Raw genomic sequence first — 17,392 nt, 5'->3', positions numbered from 1 at the left:
GGCAGCATGGGGGGTGGGAAGCAGGAGCCGGAGCTGGGGGAGCTGGCTCCACAGTCCCACCTACCTCTCCCCCCCGCTGTTGTCTCTGAGAGGCAGCAGCACAAGGGAGGGCAGGGGAGTCGGCCGTGAAGCAGCCTTTGCCCACAGCAGGCCACACTTGCCACAGACAGAGGCTGCTTTATGGCAGCATGACAGCAGCCTCTGTCCGCGGGGGGTCTGGGCTTCCCACAGGTCAGCAGCGAATCTGGGCCCGCTGCAGACAGAGGCTGGTCCCCGGCAGCAGCCCCGTCCAGGGGGGCCAGTTCCCAGCTCTCTGTGGACAGAGACTAGAGCAGCCTCTGTTCGTGGGGAGCTCGGACTCCTGCAGACGGGCTGCTGCCACCCCATGCTGCTGCCGCTGTATCAGAGGCAGCAGCACAGGGCGACGGGCAGGAGCCGGTCTGCCTGGTGAGCTGGCTTTTAAATCGACTTCCCTCGTGGACCGGCTCCCGCCTGCCACCCCACACTGCTGCCTGTGATAGAGGCAGCAGTGCGGGGATGGCTGGGGGCTCCCCGGGAGTGAGGCCAGAGTGCACTGGCTGCCAGCCCCACCCCAGGGACCATCGAAGAGTGGAGTAACCGATAAGAATTCATGTGGTTACTTGACTATTCTGTTACCCACCAGCTAACGTTCCTGATGGCTGGTCTGGTGGCACTTTGTCCCCATTCCACTGGCGCCAGCCAACGGCCATGTGAGTCCTAAGCACGGTGACAATGACCCGACCCAAAGTGTCCAAGGTGACTGCATCTTCACAGCAAGGGGGGATTTGGCCCAAGGGTTCTAACCTTTTCCACGTGACCAAGACGGGAGGGATCAGGCCCAGACGGAGGAGCTAGAAGAGTTAATTGGAGAACTGTTCAGCATCTCTCTCTGCTTCCCCAGCTCTCTTGGCTGCCCCTCCCTGGGTCAGGCCTGCCCTGCAGCATGCCAGGAGCCGTCCCACACTCTTCTTCCACCTATGGGCACTGATCCCGTGAGGCGGGGCAGACCCTCGAGCAGGGCCAGCAGTCCCACGGCCAGTGGTGAAGTGGGTCTCTGCCCTCCCCTGCACACTTACCCGATACATGGTCTCGTAGTTGCGGCAGTGCTCCGTGAAAGGCGTCTCCCCCCCTTCCGCCAGCAGGACCTTGGTGCTGATGTAACGGTGCATGGTGGGCTTCCGAACGATGGAGCCCGTGATGGGAATCTTATCGCAGGCAGGGGAGCAGCTTGACACGATCAGAGTCTTGGAGCACTGGCCACCTGAGAGCCTTAAGCAGAGAGGTGGGAAAGCAGAGATGAGCCGCTGGCCCTGACAATGCTATTTAGCAGAAGCAAACTAGCAAGTGCCTCCATCGGCCTCAGTTGCACAGGGTGTGGAACAAGCATCCTCTGGCCGGCCGGCCGGCCTGCCTTTGTGTCCGGCCTGTCATGCTAGCTAGGCAGCCGCCCCTTGTGTGTTTGAGTCGGTCTGCCAAAGGGAATCCAGCTCCTCCTTGAGAGAGCCCTCTAGCGCAGGACAAGGCGGGCAGGTCGTCATCCTACGGGACCGGCTCCTTCCTTCCAGCGGGCCGGGAGCCTTCTAAGACCACAGCTGCCCTGTGCCGGGAGATACAACGGCACTGACAGGAGAGGCCAAAGGTGGACGAGTTCCTGCCCGCCCTTTCGTTCCAGAGCTACCTGTACTTCTAAAGGCAGATGTCACGTTTCATTTCTGACCGTCTCCCCAGGGAGGTTCCCTGCCCATAGTTACTGCCTCTTTCGGGGGAGGGAGGACATCGCATTCGGTGCCAACCGTTATGACCAGAAAGCAACAAAATCACCAACTCTAATGAGGTGACCGCGTCGGTGCCATTCCTGATACAAGGTGTTTTAGTTAAGCCCCCGGCTCAGACCCTGGGCCTACCGTGCGGTTACAGGGTGGGCACGCCACCTGGCTAACCCGTCACCAAGCTCCTCCTAATCCCTGTTAATCTGATTGAGAGTTTGTACCGTGTAATGATGGTTCCTACAAGGGAACCCCATTATGGTAGGATGAGCACGATACCGTAGCATTCGGAGTTCCTGTTCTCATGCTGTTAAGTTGTTCTGCCTGATCGCTTCTGAATCAGTCATAAAGCCAGTGACTGAAGAATAGGGAAGGTGTCAGTGAGGCTGTGCACTGCTAACACAATGTGACAAATACCCAGTAAGAACCAACCTCCACTCAGAAGGACAATCGGAAGCACCTCATTCGATGTGGATTCTCTTGTGCTGTATCAAGTGCCACCTCTGTCAGGTCGGATGAGACAGACACTACCGACAAGAACGTCCCGAGTCTCAAAATCCTGATGTTTGCCCCCCAGGAGAGTCTTGGGACTGGATCCCTACACTGATGACACCAACAATGTCTTGCTTCATGCACACACTGCGTTTATTGGCCTCTCTTGATGGCCAAAAGAAACAGTTCTTCTAGGGAGCTGCAGCTCGGCTCCGACAGCCCAGTCCAAAGAGACAGGAATGCAAGTTTCAGCAAAATATGCCAGGGAGCAGGTGAGTTCACTGAGCTGTGAAGTGACTGGAAGCTGCAAATTGCCAACAAGGATAGTAAAGCAGCAATATTTGGACAAGCACATAGAACATACTCACAGCATGATTTAGCATTTCATCCGTTGTTTAATAACAGTCAAACTCTTCAGTGGAAGCACTTTGAAGAAAGCAAGTGACTGCTGCTCGGTGCATTCAGACGCTGCCTGCACAGGCTGCTACCACCTTTCCAGGCGTGATGCGATGAATCAAGGCTCATGCTAGAGCCAGTGCTCACTGATCAGAGGAGGCAGCCGGACACCCTCTCTGCAGTGCCTGCTGGATTCATATCGTCCAGCTCCCCGTGTCCCATCAGAATCCCAGTCTCTTGAAAGGCAGCCCGTTAAATGCAGCTGAACGGCTCCCTTGACAAGGAACGGGGGCGCTCACTTCCCCCGCACGATGATTAGTTTCCCTGAATTGTAAAATCCACTTGGAGCCCAGGCATGATCCCCATTCACAGCAAGAAACTTGATGTCCTTTCGCAGGGCGAGCAGCTGGAGCAGAGTGGAGGGGCCTAGGCTGTCTGTGACATCAATTGGCCTAAATATATCCAGTGCAAGGAAACTGTGTCCTGGAGAGTTCTTTGAAATTCTGATAAAAATAGTGGCAGACCGACAGGCTGCTCGGGGGCCTCGGCTGGAGCCAGGCACTCAGGTGCGCCGGGCGAAAAGGCAGGCGCTCCTTTGGAGTGCTGCGGGGGTTGGCGTCGGCGCGGAGCAGAGAGCGGGGAGAGGACCCCGGGACAGCCCTGAGCAGCTCCTCAACCAGGGAGCGAGCGAGTCACTGTCAGCATCATGGAGAATAGCTCGGGGCTCTTCATCCTGCAGTGCAGTGCAGCACCCGTCCCACCACCCGGGAGCTGGCTTGGTCGGATCCTTTCAAGGGGGCTAGGGGCGCGTATGCAGGAGGGCTGGAGGCCGACTAGCAGACTGTTTGCATCACACTGACGAAGTGGGTCTTCGCCCACGAAAGCTCATGCTCCAATAAATCTGTTGGTCTATAAGGTGTCGCAGGACTCCGTGTTGTTCACCACACTGCGTTCCATGCCTGAGGCAGAGAAGGGAGTTGATTGTGCTCCAGCTAACTCCAGGGGGAGGGAGCCCAAAGATCCTCCAGAGGCCGGTGCGATGAGGAGTGACTCCCGGTGGAAGATTCATGGCACTTGGTCAGTAGCTGCAGGGCATTGGCAGCGACCAAGAGCCAAACCAGGATCGTTGTCGCTGGAGTCTCAAGACGTGGCTCTGGATTTGTGTGGGTGGCTCTTTGCCAGAGCCCAAAGGGCCTCCCATAGGCATATCCGTGGGGAGACGTGACCTCCAGGTGGGCAGGGTTCTTCTGTAGCTACGAGGCAGAGCGTAGCAATGGAGCCAGGAGGCCTGGCCCCTCACGCTGGCTTGGCACCATGCTCCACGTGGCCTTTGGGTCACTTTCCCGCCATGTGTTTCAGTTCTGCAGCTGTGACATGGGCCCGGTGGGGCTCTGAGAAGTGGCCAAGGAACAGGGAGAGCTCTGGCTCAGAGGGGATAGATACTGTCATGGGGGATCACGATGCGCGTCAGCCTCCGTTATCTTGTCCTCCAACAGTCACTAGTTACAGCGAAGGTCTCGTCAGATATTCCAGAGGACTTGCTGCAATCTACGACTTGGGCCCTGCTGCTGTGTGGTCAGTAGTTCCGGGCTCACGGTTTGTATGGATTAGTACAGGGAAGATTCCCACTTCGCCAGTGATTGTGATAAGGGCGGGAATTCTTGGGAACGCTTACTGCTTTCCTCCCGACTTCGGCAATTCCAGTGTCCTGTGATTTACCTGTCCGCCAAGGAAGGCATTGGTCATGGACAGACAAACGCTCTGTCCTCTGACACTTGCCGCTCTTTGCAAGGAAAAGGTGGGGTGTGGGTGGAGGAGTTTCTGGCAGATTTTCCTTAAAGCTGCTGTTAAACTAACCACTTGTCTCCTGATCTGCACCAGCCCGCACCCCTGCTGTGCTGTAAGGAGGATCCCACCTTTCAGGGTCCATCACGTTTCATCAGACTGTCTCCGGCAGAACAGACGCGCAGCTCCCCTTGTGCACCAAACCCTGGTTTCCAGGAATTGCCAATTCACCTCCCTGTGCCTATTCCTGACACTAATCAGCACAGCTGTTACGCACTGTCCCTGGGGCACTGCTCATCCTGACAAAGTCAAGGGCAGCTCGTTGGAAAGGCGGAGCGGCAAGAGAGCATCGGAGCATTTCATACCAATGCACGGGGCAGGGATAAAATTAAAATAAACAGCCGCCTGTGGCAGGAATAGCAAGGGGTGCTGCAGGTCAGGAGGGAGGTATCCTGGCCAAGCCAGCCTTGCTCCTGCTTCTACCTCATGCTGTCAGGCTCTTCCTTTCAGGAGCACTAGCCTCTGCGTCCTGCTGGTCACCTTAATGTAGGACTAAAACTGAACGGCAGTCCAGCTGTCACGAGTCTTCCGTGTGCTTGGCAGGCTGCCCCCCTCGGCGCTGTGCGTGAGATGCAGTGATGGTGTTTGAGTGGCACTTCCAGCATTGCGTGTGGATTAGCCAATAATTCTGTGTTTGTGTTTTGTGTTTATAAAATGTAACAAACCAAATATTCCAAACCAAGCCACAAAGGCTCCGTGGAGGAGGCTGCTCCCTTTAGCCTGATCCGCGAGTTCTCCCTGAATGCTGGAAGGATCGGTGGCTTAGTGGGGAAACTCCATGTGCAACTACATCCCACTCTGCCCTTTTCCACAGGCGGCTGTTGCAAGGCACCGTCCCCCCCACGCTCCCAGAGAGTCGCGGTCGCTGTGGAAGAGCTGCACCAGATGGCACCACTAGCCGTGCTATCTGCTGGAGCAGCTGTGAAGGTGACTCGTTCCGGGAGCACCCTGACGTACTCTCCATGTGCCACAGCAGGGTCTGTGTTTCTGCTCATCCTACCCTCATCCTGAAATCAAGAAGGCAGCTGGAAGAATGACCCAAGATGTCCGAGGGTTTCAAAGTCTACCCCAGATGGACCTGCCCTTCTGTTTTCTTCTACCGACTGTGTGTAGAACAGATTCTGCCTCTAAGGAGATGCTCAGATTTGTACAGGACTGCTCGGTTCTTTGAAAATCCAACTTTACATCATTGTTTCAAGGGAGAGTCCTGGGGGAAGGTGGATTTTCTTCAGCGTGTAGAAGCAGCAACTTCAAAGTAGGTTTACTAGGGGGCTGCATCCTCTGCTCGCTACACTCACCTACCCCCCCTGCTTTCTTCTCTGAGAGCCTGCTGATGCTGATGATGTGATGATGTCCGTCTGTTGCCCGGCAGGAACATTCTATCGTCCATCGGGAAAAACTTTTTATATAGAGAGAGATTGGAAAGAAACCTCCCTGAAAGGTCTTCTGGCAGCCTACTTTCTGACCTGCTCCTGTGAGACTTCTGGCCCCAGCGTACCAGTGCTTTGCCCAACACGGAGAAAGTGGGGCTGGATTCTGCTGGCCTGGTTTTGATAACGTGCCCAGAGACCAGGGTGATGGGCATAGGTGACCTCAGATACGACAGAGCAGAAGCCAACTGCAGCATCCTATGGCAATTGCTCATGATCTCCTGGCCCGGATTCATCTCCAGTACCGAGCTACCCGGCCACCTGGGCACCTTTTGGCTTGTGTGCATCTTGCGGAGCCACCGGTGAGAACTGCCACTTGCTTTCTGCAGGCCAGTCCTGTGTTAGTATTTACCCCCCAAATCTCACTGTGCACGTGGAGACGGTGGCTCCCCTCTCCCTCCCCGGGCATGCAGCTGAGAACTGGGCCTCTTACATGTTTCCATTGCTGATCCCAGGTCCGATGCCCCCTCCACTCCCCACCACAGACCGGCGCGGATTCAGCAGCAACAGCGGCTCCAAGCAAAGGGCAAACTCAGCCCGGAACTCGGTGTTTATCTGCACAGGGCCAAAGAGACAGATGAGGACATCTGGGAGGCAGGGTGACCTCTGCTCCTTCCGTGACTATTCCCTTGCTCAGGTACCCTAAAATGCACTGGGCTTCAAGACCGAGCAGCCCCAAACTAGCTGCATAGGGCACCGTGCTCTGTCTGCGACCCGGCCCAGTCTAGTCTGGCCTGGGTGTTTCCTCCAGGCAAGGAGGGATGAAACACGCTTGAGGAACAGGAAATACCCACCCGGGCTAACGTGCTGCCAGCTCTCCTGGCTTATCTCGTGGGCAGCCGTGGTGCTGCCGGGCTGTTGGGGTGCGTGCTGAAAGCGCAGTGGGCTTGGGGCCGTGGGGAGCTGGGGACGTAACAGCAGCAATGACTCCGGTGACTTGGCTATTTGGAGGCAGGCGCGGGAGAGGTCAGTGCCCCTGACCCGACCTGACAAGTGTACAGCACGTTCCAGAGTGTGGCGCTCCGGCGACAGCGGGGCCCGTGGCCTGGGAGGGCGGGGCTTACCTTGCTGGTCTGCGTGGGCCGCAAGCGATGCGGGAGCTTGACTATTTTCTGGAGCCTCTCCATCAGTTGCTGAAAGCGAGCGGGACATTGTGTGAGAGCGTTCCACTGCGGGCCCTGCGCCCCCTCCCTCCCGCTGCTGCCCCCCTCCTTCCTGCTGCACGCCCTGCTGCCCCCCTCCCTCCCACTACTGCCCCCTCCCTCCCGCTACTGCCCCCCTCCTTCCTGCTGCAGGCCCTGCGCCCCCTCCTTCCCGCTGCGGGCCCTGTGCCCCCTCCTTCCCGCTGCTGTTCCCCCTCCTTCCCGCTGCGGGCCCTGCGCCCCCTCCTTCCTGCTGCAGGCCTGGCTGTCGGACATGCCGGGAGCCGCCCTCTCGCCGTGGGCTGCCCTGCACACTAGTGACGTGACCAGGCCGACGGCGAAGAGCTTTCTGCTCAGCTCTGCGGAAGGTCTTAGGAAATGTTCCAGGGCCCTGGGGCAGTGCCGGTGCCTGCGTCTGTGCTGCTGGGGGACTCTGCCCCGGAGGCCTGGCACAGACGGGCTGGCTCCTGATATTTTGCTGGGTTTCCGCTCCCTGGCGCAGCTGACACCCAAGGGCAGGGAGTGAGACGACCAGCCCCAAAGTGCGAGCCCATGAGCCAAGCGTCTTCCCACCTCTGGGGTCCGGGCGCGTTTGGGGGAATCCTTTTCTCCGCTCCCCTCTCCCCGGGGCTCCGGGGAGGCACACGGCTCCGCCCCCCCCGGTGCTTGTGGAAGGCAGCCAGCGCTCCAGGCTCAGAATGTTACTTACGTAGCCCAGATCCAGGAATTCGGCCTTGTTGGCAGAGCTCAGAAAGGCCGAGCAGGTGACCAGATGGACCTGGACAGAATGACAAAGCAGGGCCATTACTCACATCCGCTGCACAACCCCAGGGCTGGGCACCTGGCGGGGGAGGGGTTCCCGCCCCGGGGGAATTCCCAGCCCAGGTATATGCAGTAAGTGCTCAGTCGGCGGATGTCACCGCGGCAGAGACCAGGAAGAGCCTGGCAGGGCCCTGGCAGATGGAAAACGCCCGCGGCCTGCGGACCCGACCAAAGCCCCGTGTGCCACGGAGCCACCCCTCCTCTGGGAACGATGCCGTGCACAATCCCCCACTCGGTGGACCAGCTTCTGCCACTCGTGGGCACGACGGGTCTGACCCTTCTCTCTGAACTCACAGGTGTGGAACGGGCCCCGGGGGAGCTACAGCAGCGCAGCACTGCTCGGGTTGTGGCTCAGTTTCCCCGCTGCAGCGTGGCTGCTGGGTTCATGGGAAAACCGCTCCAGGAGCGAAGTGTGAACACCCGGCTGGCCTTGGCAAACACCCCAGCCTGGAGGGACACGAAGGTTTCTAGCAGCTCTGGTTCAGCCTGGCTGCAGAGCGGCAGGCAAGCGTGGCGGCCGCTCCATGGCCACGCGACCAACCCTGCGCTTAGTTGGCTGTTTTCTTTTCCTGGGAAATATCCTGGAGCTGCTGGTCACTGAGGTGCTGCACTGAGGCCCGAGAGCCCCGTGTATTGACTGACTCCTATGTAAACAAGCAACCAGCCAGGAGCCTAGAGATCGCGGGATCACTGAGCATCTGCTGGGCTCCCCGGAGAGCGTGCGCCTTGCAGGAGCAGCGTAGCCCGGCGGGGCTGGGACTGGCCTGGGCTTACCTGCAGGGTGGGCAGCAGGGATGCCAGGTGAGACAGTTGCTCCTTAAACGCCTTTTCCTTCTCTTCATACTGACTGGACATTACAGGAGAAAACCAACATTTTACTTCACTGTCGAGACCAGACTGCGCGGGAAGGACCCAACTATTCGTACATATTATTACTGCAAAACCCAGTTTTCTGGTCCAGCTCACGCCTCGCCTACTGGCTGTGGAGGAAGGGAACTGAATAGTGTTTTACCAAGAAATATACTGGACCTGTCCGGGGCCCTGGCAGGTCAGCAGGGGCATGTCTACACAGCAGGGCTAACCTCGAAAGAAGCTATGTAACCTGAGCTACACTAATTGCGAGCTTTTGATGCTGTCGACACAGCAGTTGTCGAAATTGAGCACTCTTCCCCTGGCTTCCCTTATTCATGAATGAGGTTGACAGAAGTCGGAGTAAGAAGCCCATAACTTCGAATTATTTTGAAATAACGGGCTTGCTGTGTAGACGCGCATGGTGTTATGTGAGAATAACTGCCGTTAGTCCGAAATAACACGGCCGTGTAGACACAGCCTAGGTAACGTCACTAGACCAGCTCAGGGTCACTATTGTATAACCTGGGCTGTGGATTAGACGACTGGAAAAACCCAGGAGTGAGAGGGTGCTGGCTAGAACACAGCGCTCGCCATGTTGTTTAATGGTCTGGGTGCTGACTAAGTACCTGAAACGTCGTGTGACTCATTTGTATTAACAGTAAAATATTTCACAAGGCATGAGGACGTTTGTATTGTTGGAAAATCCTTTTTTAAAATTCAAACTGGGATGCAAGTTCTTGCAGCTGGAGGCAAGAGCAACAATCCAGATCAACTCGTGTGCCCCAGCTCGCTGGTTTGTTGCTGTCCCCTCTGCTGGGCGAGCTGCCTGCGCTGAGGCTCAGCCTGCAAAACAACCGCTGAAATGTTTGCAACTTTGTAAAAACGTTGACTGAAAAGAATAAAACCTGGAACTGTCCATTGCCGAACTAGCCCCTTCATCGCGTCTTATGGAGCTGACACCAATTGGCACCCTACTTGCAGGGCTGCTAATGTCCAAAATGCAGACAGGACAGCTGGCCTAGAGGAAGGGGCAGGACTGCAGGTGGGAAGAGGGACTGCTCGCTAATATTAGCTGCACCAACTTTTCTGTTTATCAGTTACAAAAATGTTGACACTAATGGGCGGCTTGCTCGGTCAGCTATAGGTTGAACCTCTCTAGCCCGGCAGCTTCTGGTCCGGCAACCTCCATGGTCTGGCATGATGTTAGCCAGTGTCCACTTAGCGGGGGTGTGGCCATGATTCCCGCGGTCCCATAAAGTTTGTTTACATCCACCAGTCCTGGCTCTCCGTGTTCTGTGCTATCTAGCTCTAATTTACCCCAGTGTCTTCTGAGAGCCCAGCAAGCTGTGGAAGTGCTGGTGATGCTGCTAGACAATATTGACCTCCTGTGGTCCAGCAAATTCTCTGGTTTGGCACCAGTCACGTCCCGAAGGTGCCGGACTAGACAGAGGTTCAACCTGTACCAGTGAAATGGGGTGTGTGAATGAGAGAGAGAGAGCAAGTGATCAGTAATGCAGCCACAAATGCTGACAGCTGGCTCTAGGCCAGGTTTATACTACGGGAGAAAGTCGACCTAAGATACACAGCTCCAGCTATGAGAATGGAGTTCCTGGAATTGAGGTACCTTAGGTTGAATTTCCGAAGCATCCCCACTGGGGGAGGTCGACATGAGAAACTCTTCAAGTCGACTTCCCTGACTCCTCGTGACCCGGTGGCATACGTGGGTCAACCCGGGGGGGGGGGGTGTGCGCATCATGAGTGGTCGATTGATCTCCCAGGGTTTGATTTAGCGGGTCTAAATCTCCAGAGCATCGATCTCGGGGCAAGTGAAGACAAGCCCAATGTCCGGGAGAACAAAATCACCCTCAACAACGTATTGAAGTTTATCACACGGTCCTTGATCTTGTTGCGGTAGAAGTTCTTGCCTCTGAATGGAAAGGGACAGGGGCAGCCGGGGACTTTACTGCAAACGCCTCCGCTCTTCTTCCTCTTTTTCTGAAAGCAGAGCAGCAACACAGAGGAATCCTCCGCTCTGCTCTAGCTGCCGTTAACCGTGGCAGGTGTGTGAAGGAGGAGTTGCCCCTCTCGCTTTCTCTTACCTGTTAACGTATCTGTTGCTCTTCCCTCTGCATGCGGATTCTGTGACCCAGATGAGAGATTGGGATTTTTGCAGAAGCTTACTAAAGCTCCCCATTAAAACGGTAGTCCCTGTGACGGTGCTGGCTGGCCTTACCTCTGAACAGCTTTCAGAAGCATCTTTTTCCTTTCTGCTAGTTTCTCCTGCGGCGGGAGAAAGACAATGATCAGAGCTTCCCTAGCGAGCTGCTGCCGTTCACCAGGCCCAGGCTGAGCGCAAACAGTCTCCCTGCTCTCGAGTCCACTGCTGAGCTCTCACCCCTCTCCGCCCCGTGGGGAATGAGGTGCCGAGATGCCCCTCTGCCTGGGAGAACAGATGGGAGAAGCTGATTCTCTGACTTCTCCCTGTCAGGCGGGGGAGCGCCCCTGCCGCCAGTGGGGGTGAGAGGCGAAGGGGGCCCGAGGTGGATAATTCCCGCACTCTGAGAGCATCTGCTGGCTGTTGATCCCCCTCATGTGGGTGCAGTGTCCGGGCAGTGCCGCTTGGAAGCCTGTTCTCTGGGCAGCCCACCAAAGGGCCAGCCGTGGCCGCGGCCAGCTGCTCCATACCTGCATGCTACTGAAGAGCGAGTTGATGGAGGTCTTCTCTTCGTCCGCGCTGTTGCGCACCTCCTCGATCATGGCTTTGAGCAGGACGATGGCCTCTCGCGTGGACGTCTGCAGCTCTTTCACGGCCTAGGGAGCATGAGACAGTGGGGGAGTCGGGGGCAAGCAGTGACTGAGCCAGGACACGTGGCCCGGGCCTGGGCGCTGTCCACCCCCCGCAGCCATGAAGCAACGTTCACTCCCGTACAGCGGACGGAGCCATCCCAGAGCCATTCCCGCACCCCCGCAATTCCGGTGATAAACCAGCCCCAGACTGACCCGCAGAAGGCAGCTCCCAAACGCTACCCACCACGACAGCCTGGTCGAGCTTCTCGCAGCCTTGCATGTAGGCCGTCTCGATGTCAATGCAGTGGGCTCGGCTTTCTCTGGAAGAGGCAGAGACCTGGGCATGAGGAGCAGCCAGAAGCCTGCAAAAGCTGCTCGTCGCTCTTCCTCCTCTCCTCTAGTCCGGCCAGGCTAGAGCTGCCCGGCCACTAACGAGAGTCCCCTGCAGACTGGAGCAGCAAGGTGCTTGAACCGGGGCCTCTTGCGGCAGCAGGGGAACAACGACCGGGTCTTCCCCCTGCCCATCTGTCAGCTGCCTGGGAGACAGACACACAGTCCCGGGCTCACAGTCGTGTGCCGATTGTCTGCCCCCCAAAGCAGAATCTCTCTGCTCGCACTCTCCCATCTCCTGCTACTCTGCCTGGGTCCCCTGCCTGTGGCTTTCTTAGCCTGGGGGGGGCTGTGGGTTTCAGCCTGCTAATGTAAATGCTCCTGCTGCTGCTTCCTGACCTCTGCCCACGTGTCTCCCTCCTTCCCCTTTAGAAAAAGCTCCCCCAGGTCCAGCAAACGCTGCTGTTCTGGAACAGCTCCAGCGCCGGGTGAGCGGGGCGCGGCTCCAGCTGAGAAGTGCTGCTGCTTTCTGGATCTGTTTCCATTCGCGCTGTCCCTTCCCTGGGCCGCTCCAGCGCCCAGGGGCCCTATCCGCTCTGTGCCTGGCACCAGGATGGCAGCTGCTGCTGGGCCTGACGGTCACCTCTGCAAACGACAGCCCAGGCCTGTTTCTCAGGCTTAGCGACCATGCCCTCCCTGCAGCCCCCCCCCCCCCGCACTCCGTCTCCCCCCAGCCTCCGGGGAGCTGAGGAAGGAATTTGAAAAGGGGGTGCAGGCTACGGCTGCTCTAAGGTGAGGGGCCGGGAGCCAGCCACTCTGCTACTTACACCTGCATGTCCCGGAAACAGTTAATGCAGAGCATGGATTTTTTCTCGGTTGAAAACATGATGTAAGGTTCCTCATGAAGAGCTGGGAACAAACAAATTCAGCCCAGAGTAAAACAAGCGCCCGGAAGAGAGAACCGCAGAATCTAGGCAGGTGAATCTAGGGGCGTCTCCGTCCTCAGCGGAGCGGCAGGGGGTGCCCACCCCGCTGAGGCTGGAGATGTCCCTCCTCCCGGGTTTGAGAGGTGCCCCATCTCTGACAGCATAGCCCCTGGCCCCGGTCTGTTATCGCTGCCCCTCTGTTCAGATGGCACCGCTTGGACCTGCAGGCTCTCTGGCTGGGCATCCCATGAGGCCAACTGGAGGAGGCTGCAGGCAGGTTGCTGCCCAAGGCATAGCCCTTTTAATCAATGCTTTCCTCACCTGCGCACCTTGCAGGGAGCCTTCTGTGCTTACCCCGGAGTCCTTTGCACGGAGGCGCAGCGCGTGCTGCCTGTTAGCCAGGTGCAGCCTTGCTTCCTGTAGAAGCTGGGGGGTGGCTGCCTCCGTTTGCCAGCTGCATGGTCCCCATGCAGCTTCCTGGCCTGGCACCCCACCTGGGACAGCAATGCAGGGTCCAGCTCCTGGCCGGTGCCTGCTACTCCAAGAGGAGAGATGCTGGATCCCGCTGGGCCAGTGGTGCCGACAGGCCCTGCTCCCTGTGGCGCTGCCCGGGGGCGAGGGCGGGGGGAGGTACTCACAGCATTTCTTGTGGATGTCCTTGGTGCGCTTCGTCAAGGAGACGATCTCGTGACGAGAGAACATCTTGGCTTTGTGGGTCTCTTCGCGGCACTTGCTGCAGAGCGGCTGGTTGCAGGTGTTGCAGAAATACATGGTGTCCATCTCCTGGGGGCAAATGGGGAACAAGCCGCAAAGGGGGTTGAACTCTGAGCTCTCGGGAGGGCGTTTCTCAGCTGAGAGGGTGTCGGTCTGTCTCTGGGCGGAAACGGCCCTGGCCAAGAGTAGGGACCAGGACGAGCCGGGCAGGCATCAGCATTGTGGCTAACGGCATCGGGGAGCGTCACAGCCCCGGTCGAGCGCCTCCTGCTGGACCCTCCCCGGCATCTCCCCGTACTGGACGCCTGCTGCACCTCCCTTGAGCTGTGTCAGGCCCAGGGTGTGGCCTCAGACCTGTTCATCTACCCTTTGCAAAACTTTGTGGGCAGGGACGCGTGTCTGAGAAGCGCATAGCATAGGGGCTTTGCGAAGGGTTGTGACGCCGTGACACGCTGCCTTCCACAGCCCACAGCAGACTCGCAATGGAAGCTCTGTCTCTGCCTCCGCTGCCTTCCCATGCCTGAGCACCTTTGGGGGTCAGCCGGAGGCCTTTCGGAACTCCGCCCCCGGTACACGGCGTCTGAGTCACCGAGTCTCTCCTCTCCTGCAGCCAGCTTTGTCCGGCTGCCCCCCAGGGCGTGAGCGCCCCTGCCTGTTACAGCTTCTAGTCCTTTTGGTCACGTGCCCCCATCAGGCGATTTAAGTGCCCCCAAGTGAGCCCGTGGCTTAGTTACCAGCTCGCCTGGGCAGACAGGGTCTCCTGAGGGGGAGCCAACTCGCTGTCCTACGACGCTCCTGCCTCCTCACCTGCTGGGTCGCTTCCCTGCTGTCGCACGTCCCTGCGCTGGGAGAAGAGCGGAACCTCCCGCAGGTGACCGGCCTGCTGGCAGGGCCTGCAGCAGCATCTGAGACTGCAGCCCACGCCCAGGGAAGAAAACCAGGCAGCCCAAATCCAGCCTGAGACGACAGTGCAGCAGGGGAAGGGAAGGCTTTGAGCATGTGGGTAGCTGCAGGAATGCTGGGACAGAGGCAGTGGTAGGTCTGCCCTGCCTTTTCCCTACCAGCACCCAAGGGGTAGCTGATGGCACCATCTTCGGAAGCAGGAGTCTCCGTGAAGCTCTAAATCAGCCGCACGTTCCGCGCTTGGTCTCTCCGGGAGGGTAGCGATGACACAGCCACCCCGGGTAGAGAAATGCGTTTCCATACATTCCAGAAGGGTGACGCTCGCAGGTGCCTGTGAGTGCTGGTGCCATGTATCCCATGCTAGACCATCAGAACGGCCAGAGTGGGTCAGACCAATGGTCCATCTGCCCAGTGTCCTGTCTGCCAGCAGTGGCCAGTGCCAGGTGCCCCAGAAGGAGGCAACACAACAGCTAATTGTCACGGGATCCCTCCCCTGTCACTCACCTCCAGACAAACAGAGGCCAGGGCCACCATTCCTACCCAGCCTGGCTAATAGCCATTGATGGACCTAACCTCCAGGCATGTATCTAGCTCTTTTTTGCACTCTATTAAAGTCCTAGTCTTCACTACATCCTCTGGCAAGGAGTTCCACAGGGTGCACAGGTGTTTGAAATGCCTGTGGCTGCAGTACCTACATGTGCCTTCTGTAGCTTAACTTATATGCAGGAACGGTTCCCAAGGCGAGGGAGCAAATGCCACCTGACATGCTGGCCGCAGCCCTACTTGGAAGGCCCTCAACACAGGAAGCCTCCTGTTGGGGCGCTGAAGCTGGGAGTGAATCCAAACGCAGGGCTCCCTCCGAGTGGCACAGCTGTGCAGTTGCCTAACAAGCCCCGTGCAGGGGTTCGGGGCTGCTGCACGTGGTGCTGCTGTGGCCCGGGGAAAGCCACACTGCTCCGGCCTCAGCAGCAGGGCGGGGTCCAGAAAGGGTCGTAGGGGCTGCAGCCCAGCGCTTCAAACTGGGGGGACCTGGGCTGTAACCCACAAAGCCCGTGTTCTGGGCGAGCCCTTCCCGGCGGGCAGAGGGAGGTGGCTCCATGGGCTGACGTTCCTGCCCCTTCATCCCCACGCTGCTCTCAGCTGGAGGGCAGCTCCTGTGGCCACGAATCGTGGCAGGCGAGTGCGGGCTGCATGGAACCCCCTTACCCCCCACCACACCAAATGGGCGCTGCCCCTGGTAAGCGCCCTGCATGCAGCCTGAGCCCCTTCCTAAGTCCCTAACTTCCACCCAGATCTCGCACCCCAGTCCAGAGCCGCCGCCCTACGCCCACGCCTCCAGCCTCGCTCCCTCCCGTCCCCACACCAATGTTCCCGCTAATCTTTCCCAGGTGTGGATTTTTTCCATCCATGTGTGGAATACATTTTATGTGCAGCCAGGCATGTGCCAATGTGCACTAGCAGGAGACACACAAGCCTAGCTGTGAGTGCTCTGCTGATCAGCTGGGTGGCACTGGAATCTCCCCTGAGTGCAAGCCCACAGCATACAGGGACCACTGCCCAAACATGGGTGTTTTCTGAGTGCAGCCATGTTTCTCTGAGCTGGTGAAACATGCTGCCCAGCTCTCCTTTGGCTCGTGCCGTTTGGCTCCGTGCAGACACAGCAGCAAGGGAAGGATGGGGGGGATGGGACAGAGACTCTCTGTGGCTTTAGTCCTTCAGCCTAACTGAGCATGTGCTTAGACAGGTCACCCCACGGGCAGCTCTGGCTTGCGAGCAATGGCAGGACGGGCAGGTGTGTGGTTTCTCCCTGCCTAATCCTTGGGCATGGGGTTCCGCCTGGCTAGTGCAGGGGACTGGGGAGAGGAGGGAAGCCTCGTTTCCAGCTCCCTGCTGTGATTGTCCAGGCCAGGAATGCCAGCAGCTGGGGCTGAGAGCAGGCGCTACAGTTCTGAGCAGGCAGGAAGCCATATCCCATAACCCCCCACTGCCACGATGGGCGCTAAGTGGCTCCCTTGTGGACCGTTTCAGCAGAGAGGCCGAGGACTGGCTGACTGGAACCAAACAGTCCTCTTGTCCCCCTCGGGGCTCGGGGGGTTGGCAGGCTGGTCCAGAACCCTGCCCATAAGAGCTGCCAGGCTGGGTCAGACCAAGGCTCTGTCAGTGCCAGGTGCCCCAGAGGGGCTGTCACATTACCGAATTGGAGGGAAGCAGCCAGATCGCTGCTGCACCCCTAGGTGGGGGTGTTGGCCCCAGAAATTGGTATAAAAGGGAGCCATGTGGGGTATTGAATAGAAGTTTATTATCTGATAATCCTATATACGCTGTTCATGTGTTTGTATAATGTCTGTGTGTGCAATTATTAGCATGTACTTGTATGGACACTGAAGATTTCCCTGCATGTGGTTAAGCATTGGGCAGGGCCGAGCCTGTGGAGCCTGTGGACATGCTAATTACCTGTGGAACAATGGTTCTCAATGGGCCAAAGACACACCCAAAGAATGGGGGCTGTCCTGAGAGCAGCCAGCAGGGAACACAGAGAGGCTGAGGACCAGGTGACCGGCTGAGACCAGAAGAGGCCAGGAAGGAGTATAAAGAGGCCATGTGGTCGATGCCATTTTGTTCTCAGCTCAGCACTTCATCCCAGAGGCAGCACTGCAGGGATTGAAGAGCCCGGAAGACCTGTGAACCCATCCTGATCGTAGGATGTGCAATAAGAACTTTTAAACCAGCAGCTGCAACATCTCTGCTAGAGCCTGCATCGAGAACTGGGAGATTCGGTGCATGTAACGTACTGTACTTTAATAACCTTACTCTCAGGCTTTTCTTTCTTGTAATAATAAACCTTTAGATATAGATTCTAAAGGATTGGCCCAGCGTGATTTGTGGGTAAGGTCCAGAGGGTAAATTGACCAGGGATCTGTGGCTGGTTTCTTGGAACCGGACAGAACTTGTTCGGGGTAGGTGGG

The 17,392-nt window shown here is 57.8% G+C and overlaps 1 protein-coding gene across 2 annotated transcripts in view; it reads right to left on the bottom strand.

Annotated features, from left to right (window-relative positions):
* Nucleotides 1-17,392, bottom strand: part of RNF207 (ring finger protein 207) — a 46,116-nt gene that overhangs the window by 8,355 nt on the left and 20,369 nt on the right. For both annotated transcript variants that reach the window (XM_075906588.1, XM_075906587.1), the window contains exons 5-14: nucleotides 13,448-13,592; nucleotides 12,711-12,792; nucleotides 11,798-11,873; nucleotides 11,452-11,577; nucleotides 11,000-11,046; nucleotides 8,689-8,761; nucleotides 7,802-7,870; nucleotides 7,015-7,083; nucleotides 6,384-6,505; nucleotides 1,098-1,290 (exon numbers count right to left, since the gene is read on the bottom strand). In XM_075906588.1, the coding sequence (XP_075762703.1) occupies nucleotides 1,098-1,290; nucleotides 6,384-6,505; nucleotides 7,015-7,083; nucleotides 7,802-7,870; nucleotides 8,689-8,761; nucleotides 11,000-11,046; nucleotides 11,452-11,577; nucleotides 11,798-11,873; nucleotides 12,711-12,792; nucleotides 13,448-13,592 (1,002 nt within the window). The remainder of the gene's footprint in view (nucleotides 1-1,097; nucleotides 1,291-6,383; nucleotides 6,506-7,014; nucleotides 7,084-7,801; nucleotides 7,871-8,688; nucleotides 8,762-10,999; nucleotides 11,047-11,451; nucleotides 11,578-11,797; nucleotides 11,874-12,710; nucleotides 12,793-13,447; nucleotides 13,593-17,392) is intronic.

This window comes from Pelodiscus sinensis, chromosome 23 (assembly GCF_049634645.1).
Source record: "Pelodiscus sinensis isolate JC-2024 chromosome 23, ASM4963464v1, whole genome shotgun sequence".
In the NCBI taxonomy this organism is placed as follows: domain Eukaryota; kingdom Metazoa; phylum Chordata; order Testudines; family Trionychidae; genus Pelodiscus; species Pelodiscus sinensis.
The sequence above is the reverse complement of the archived record's forward strand: the minus strand, read 5'-3'. Positions and strand labels throughout refer to the sequence as shown.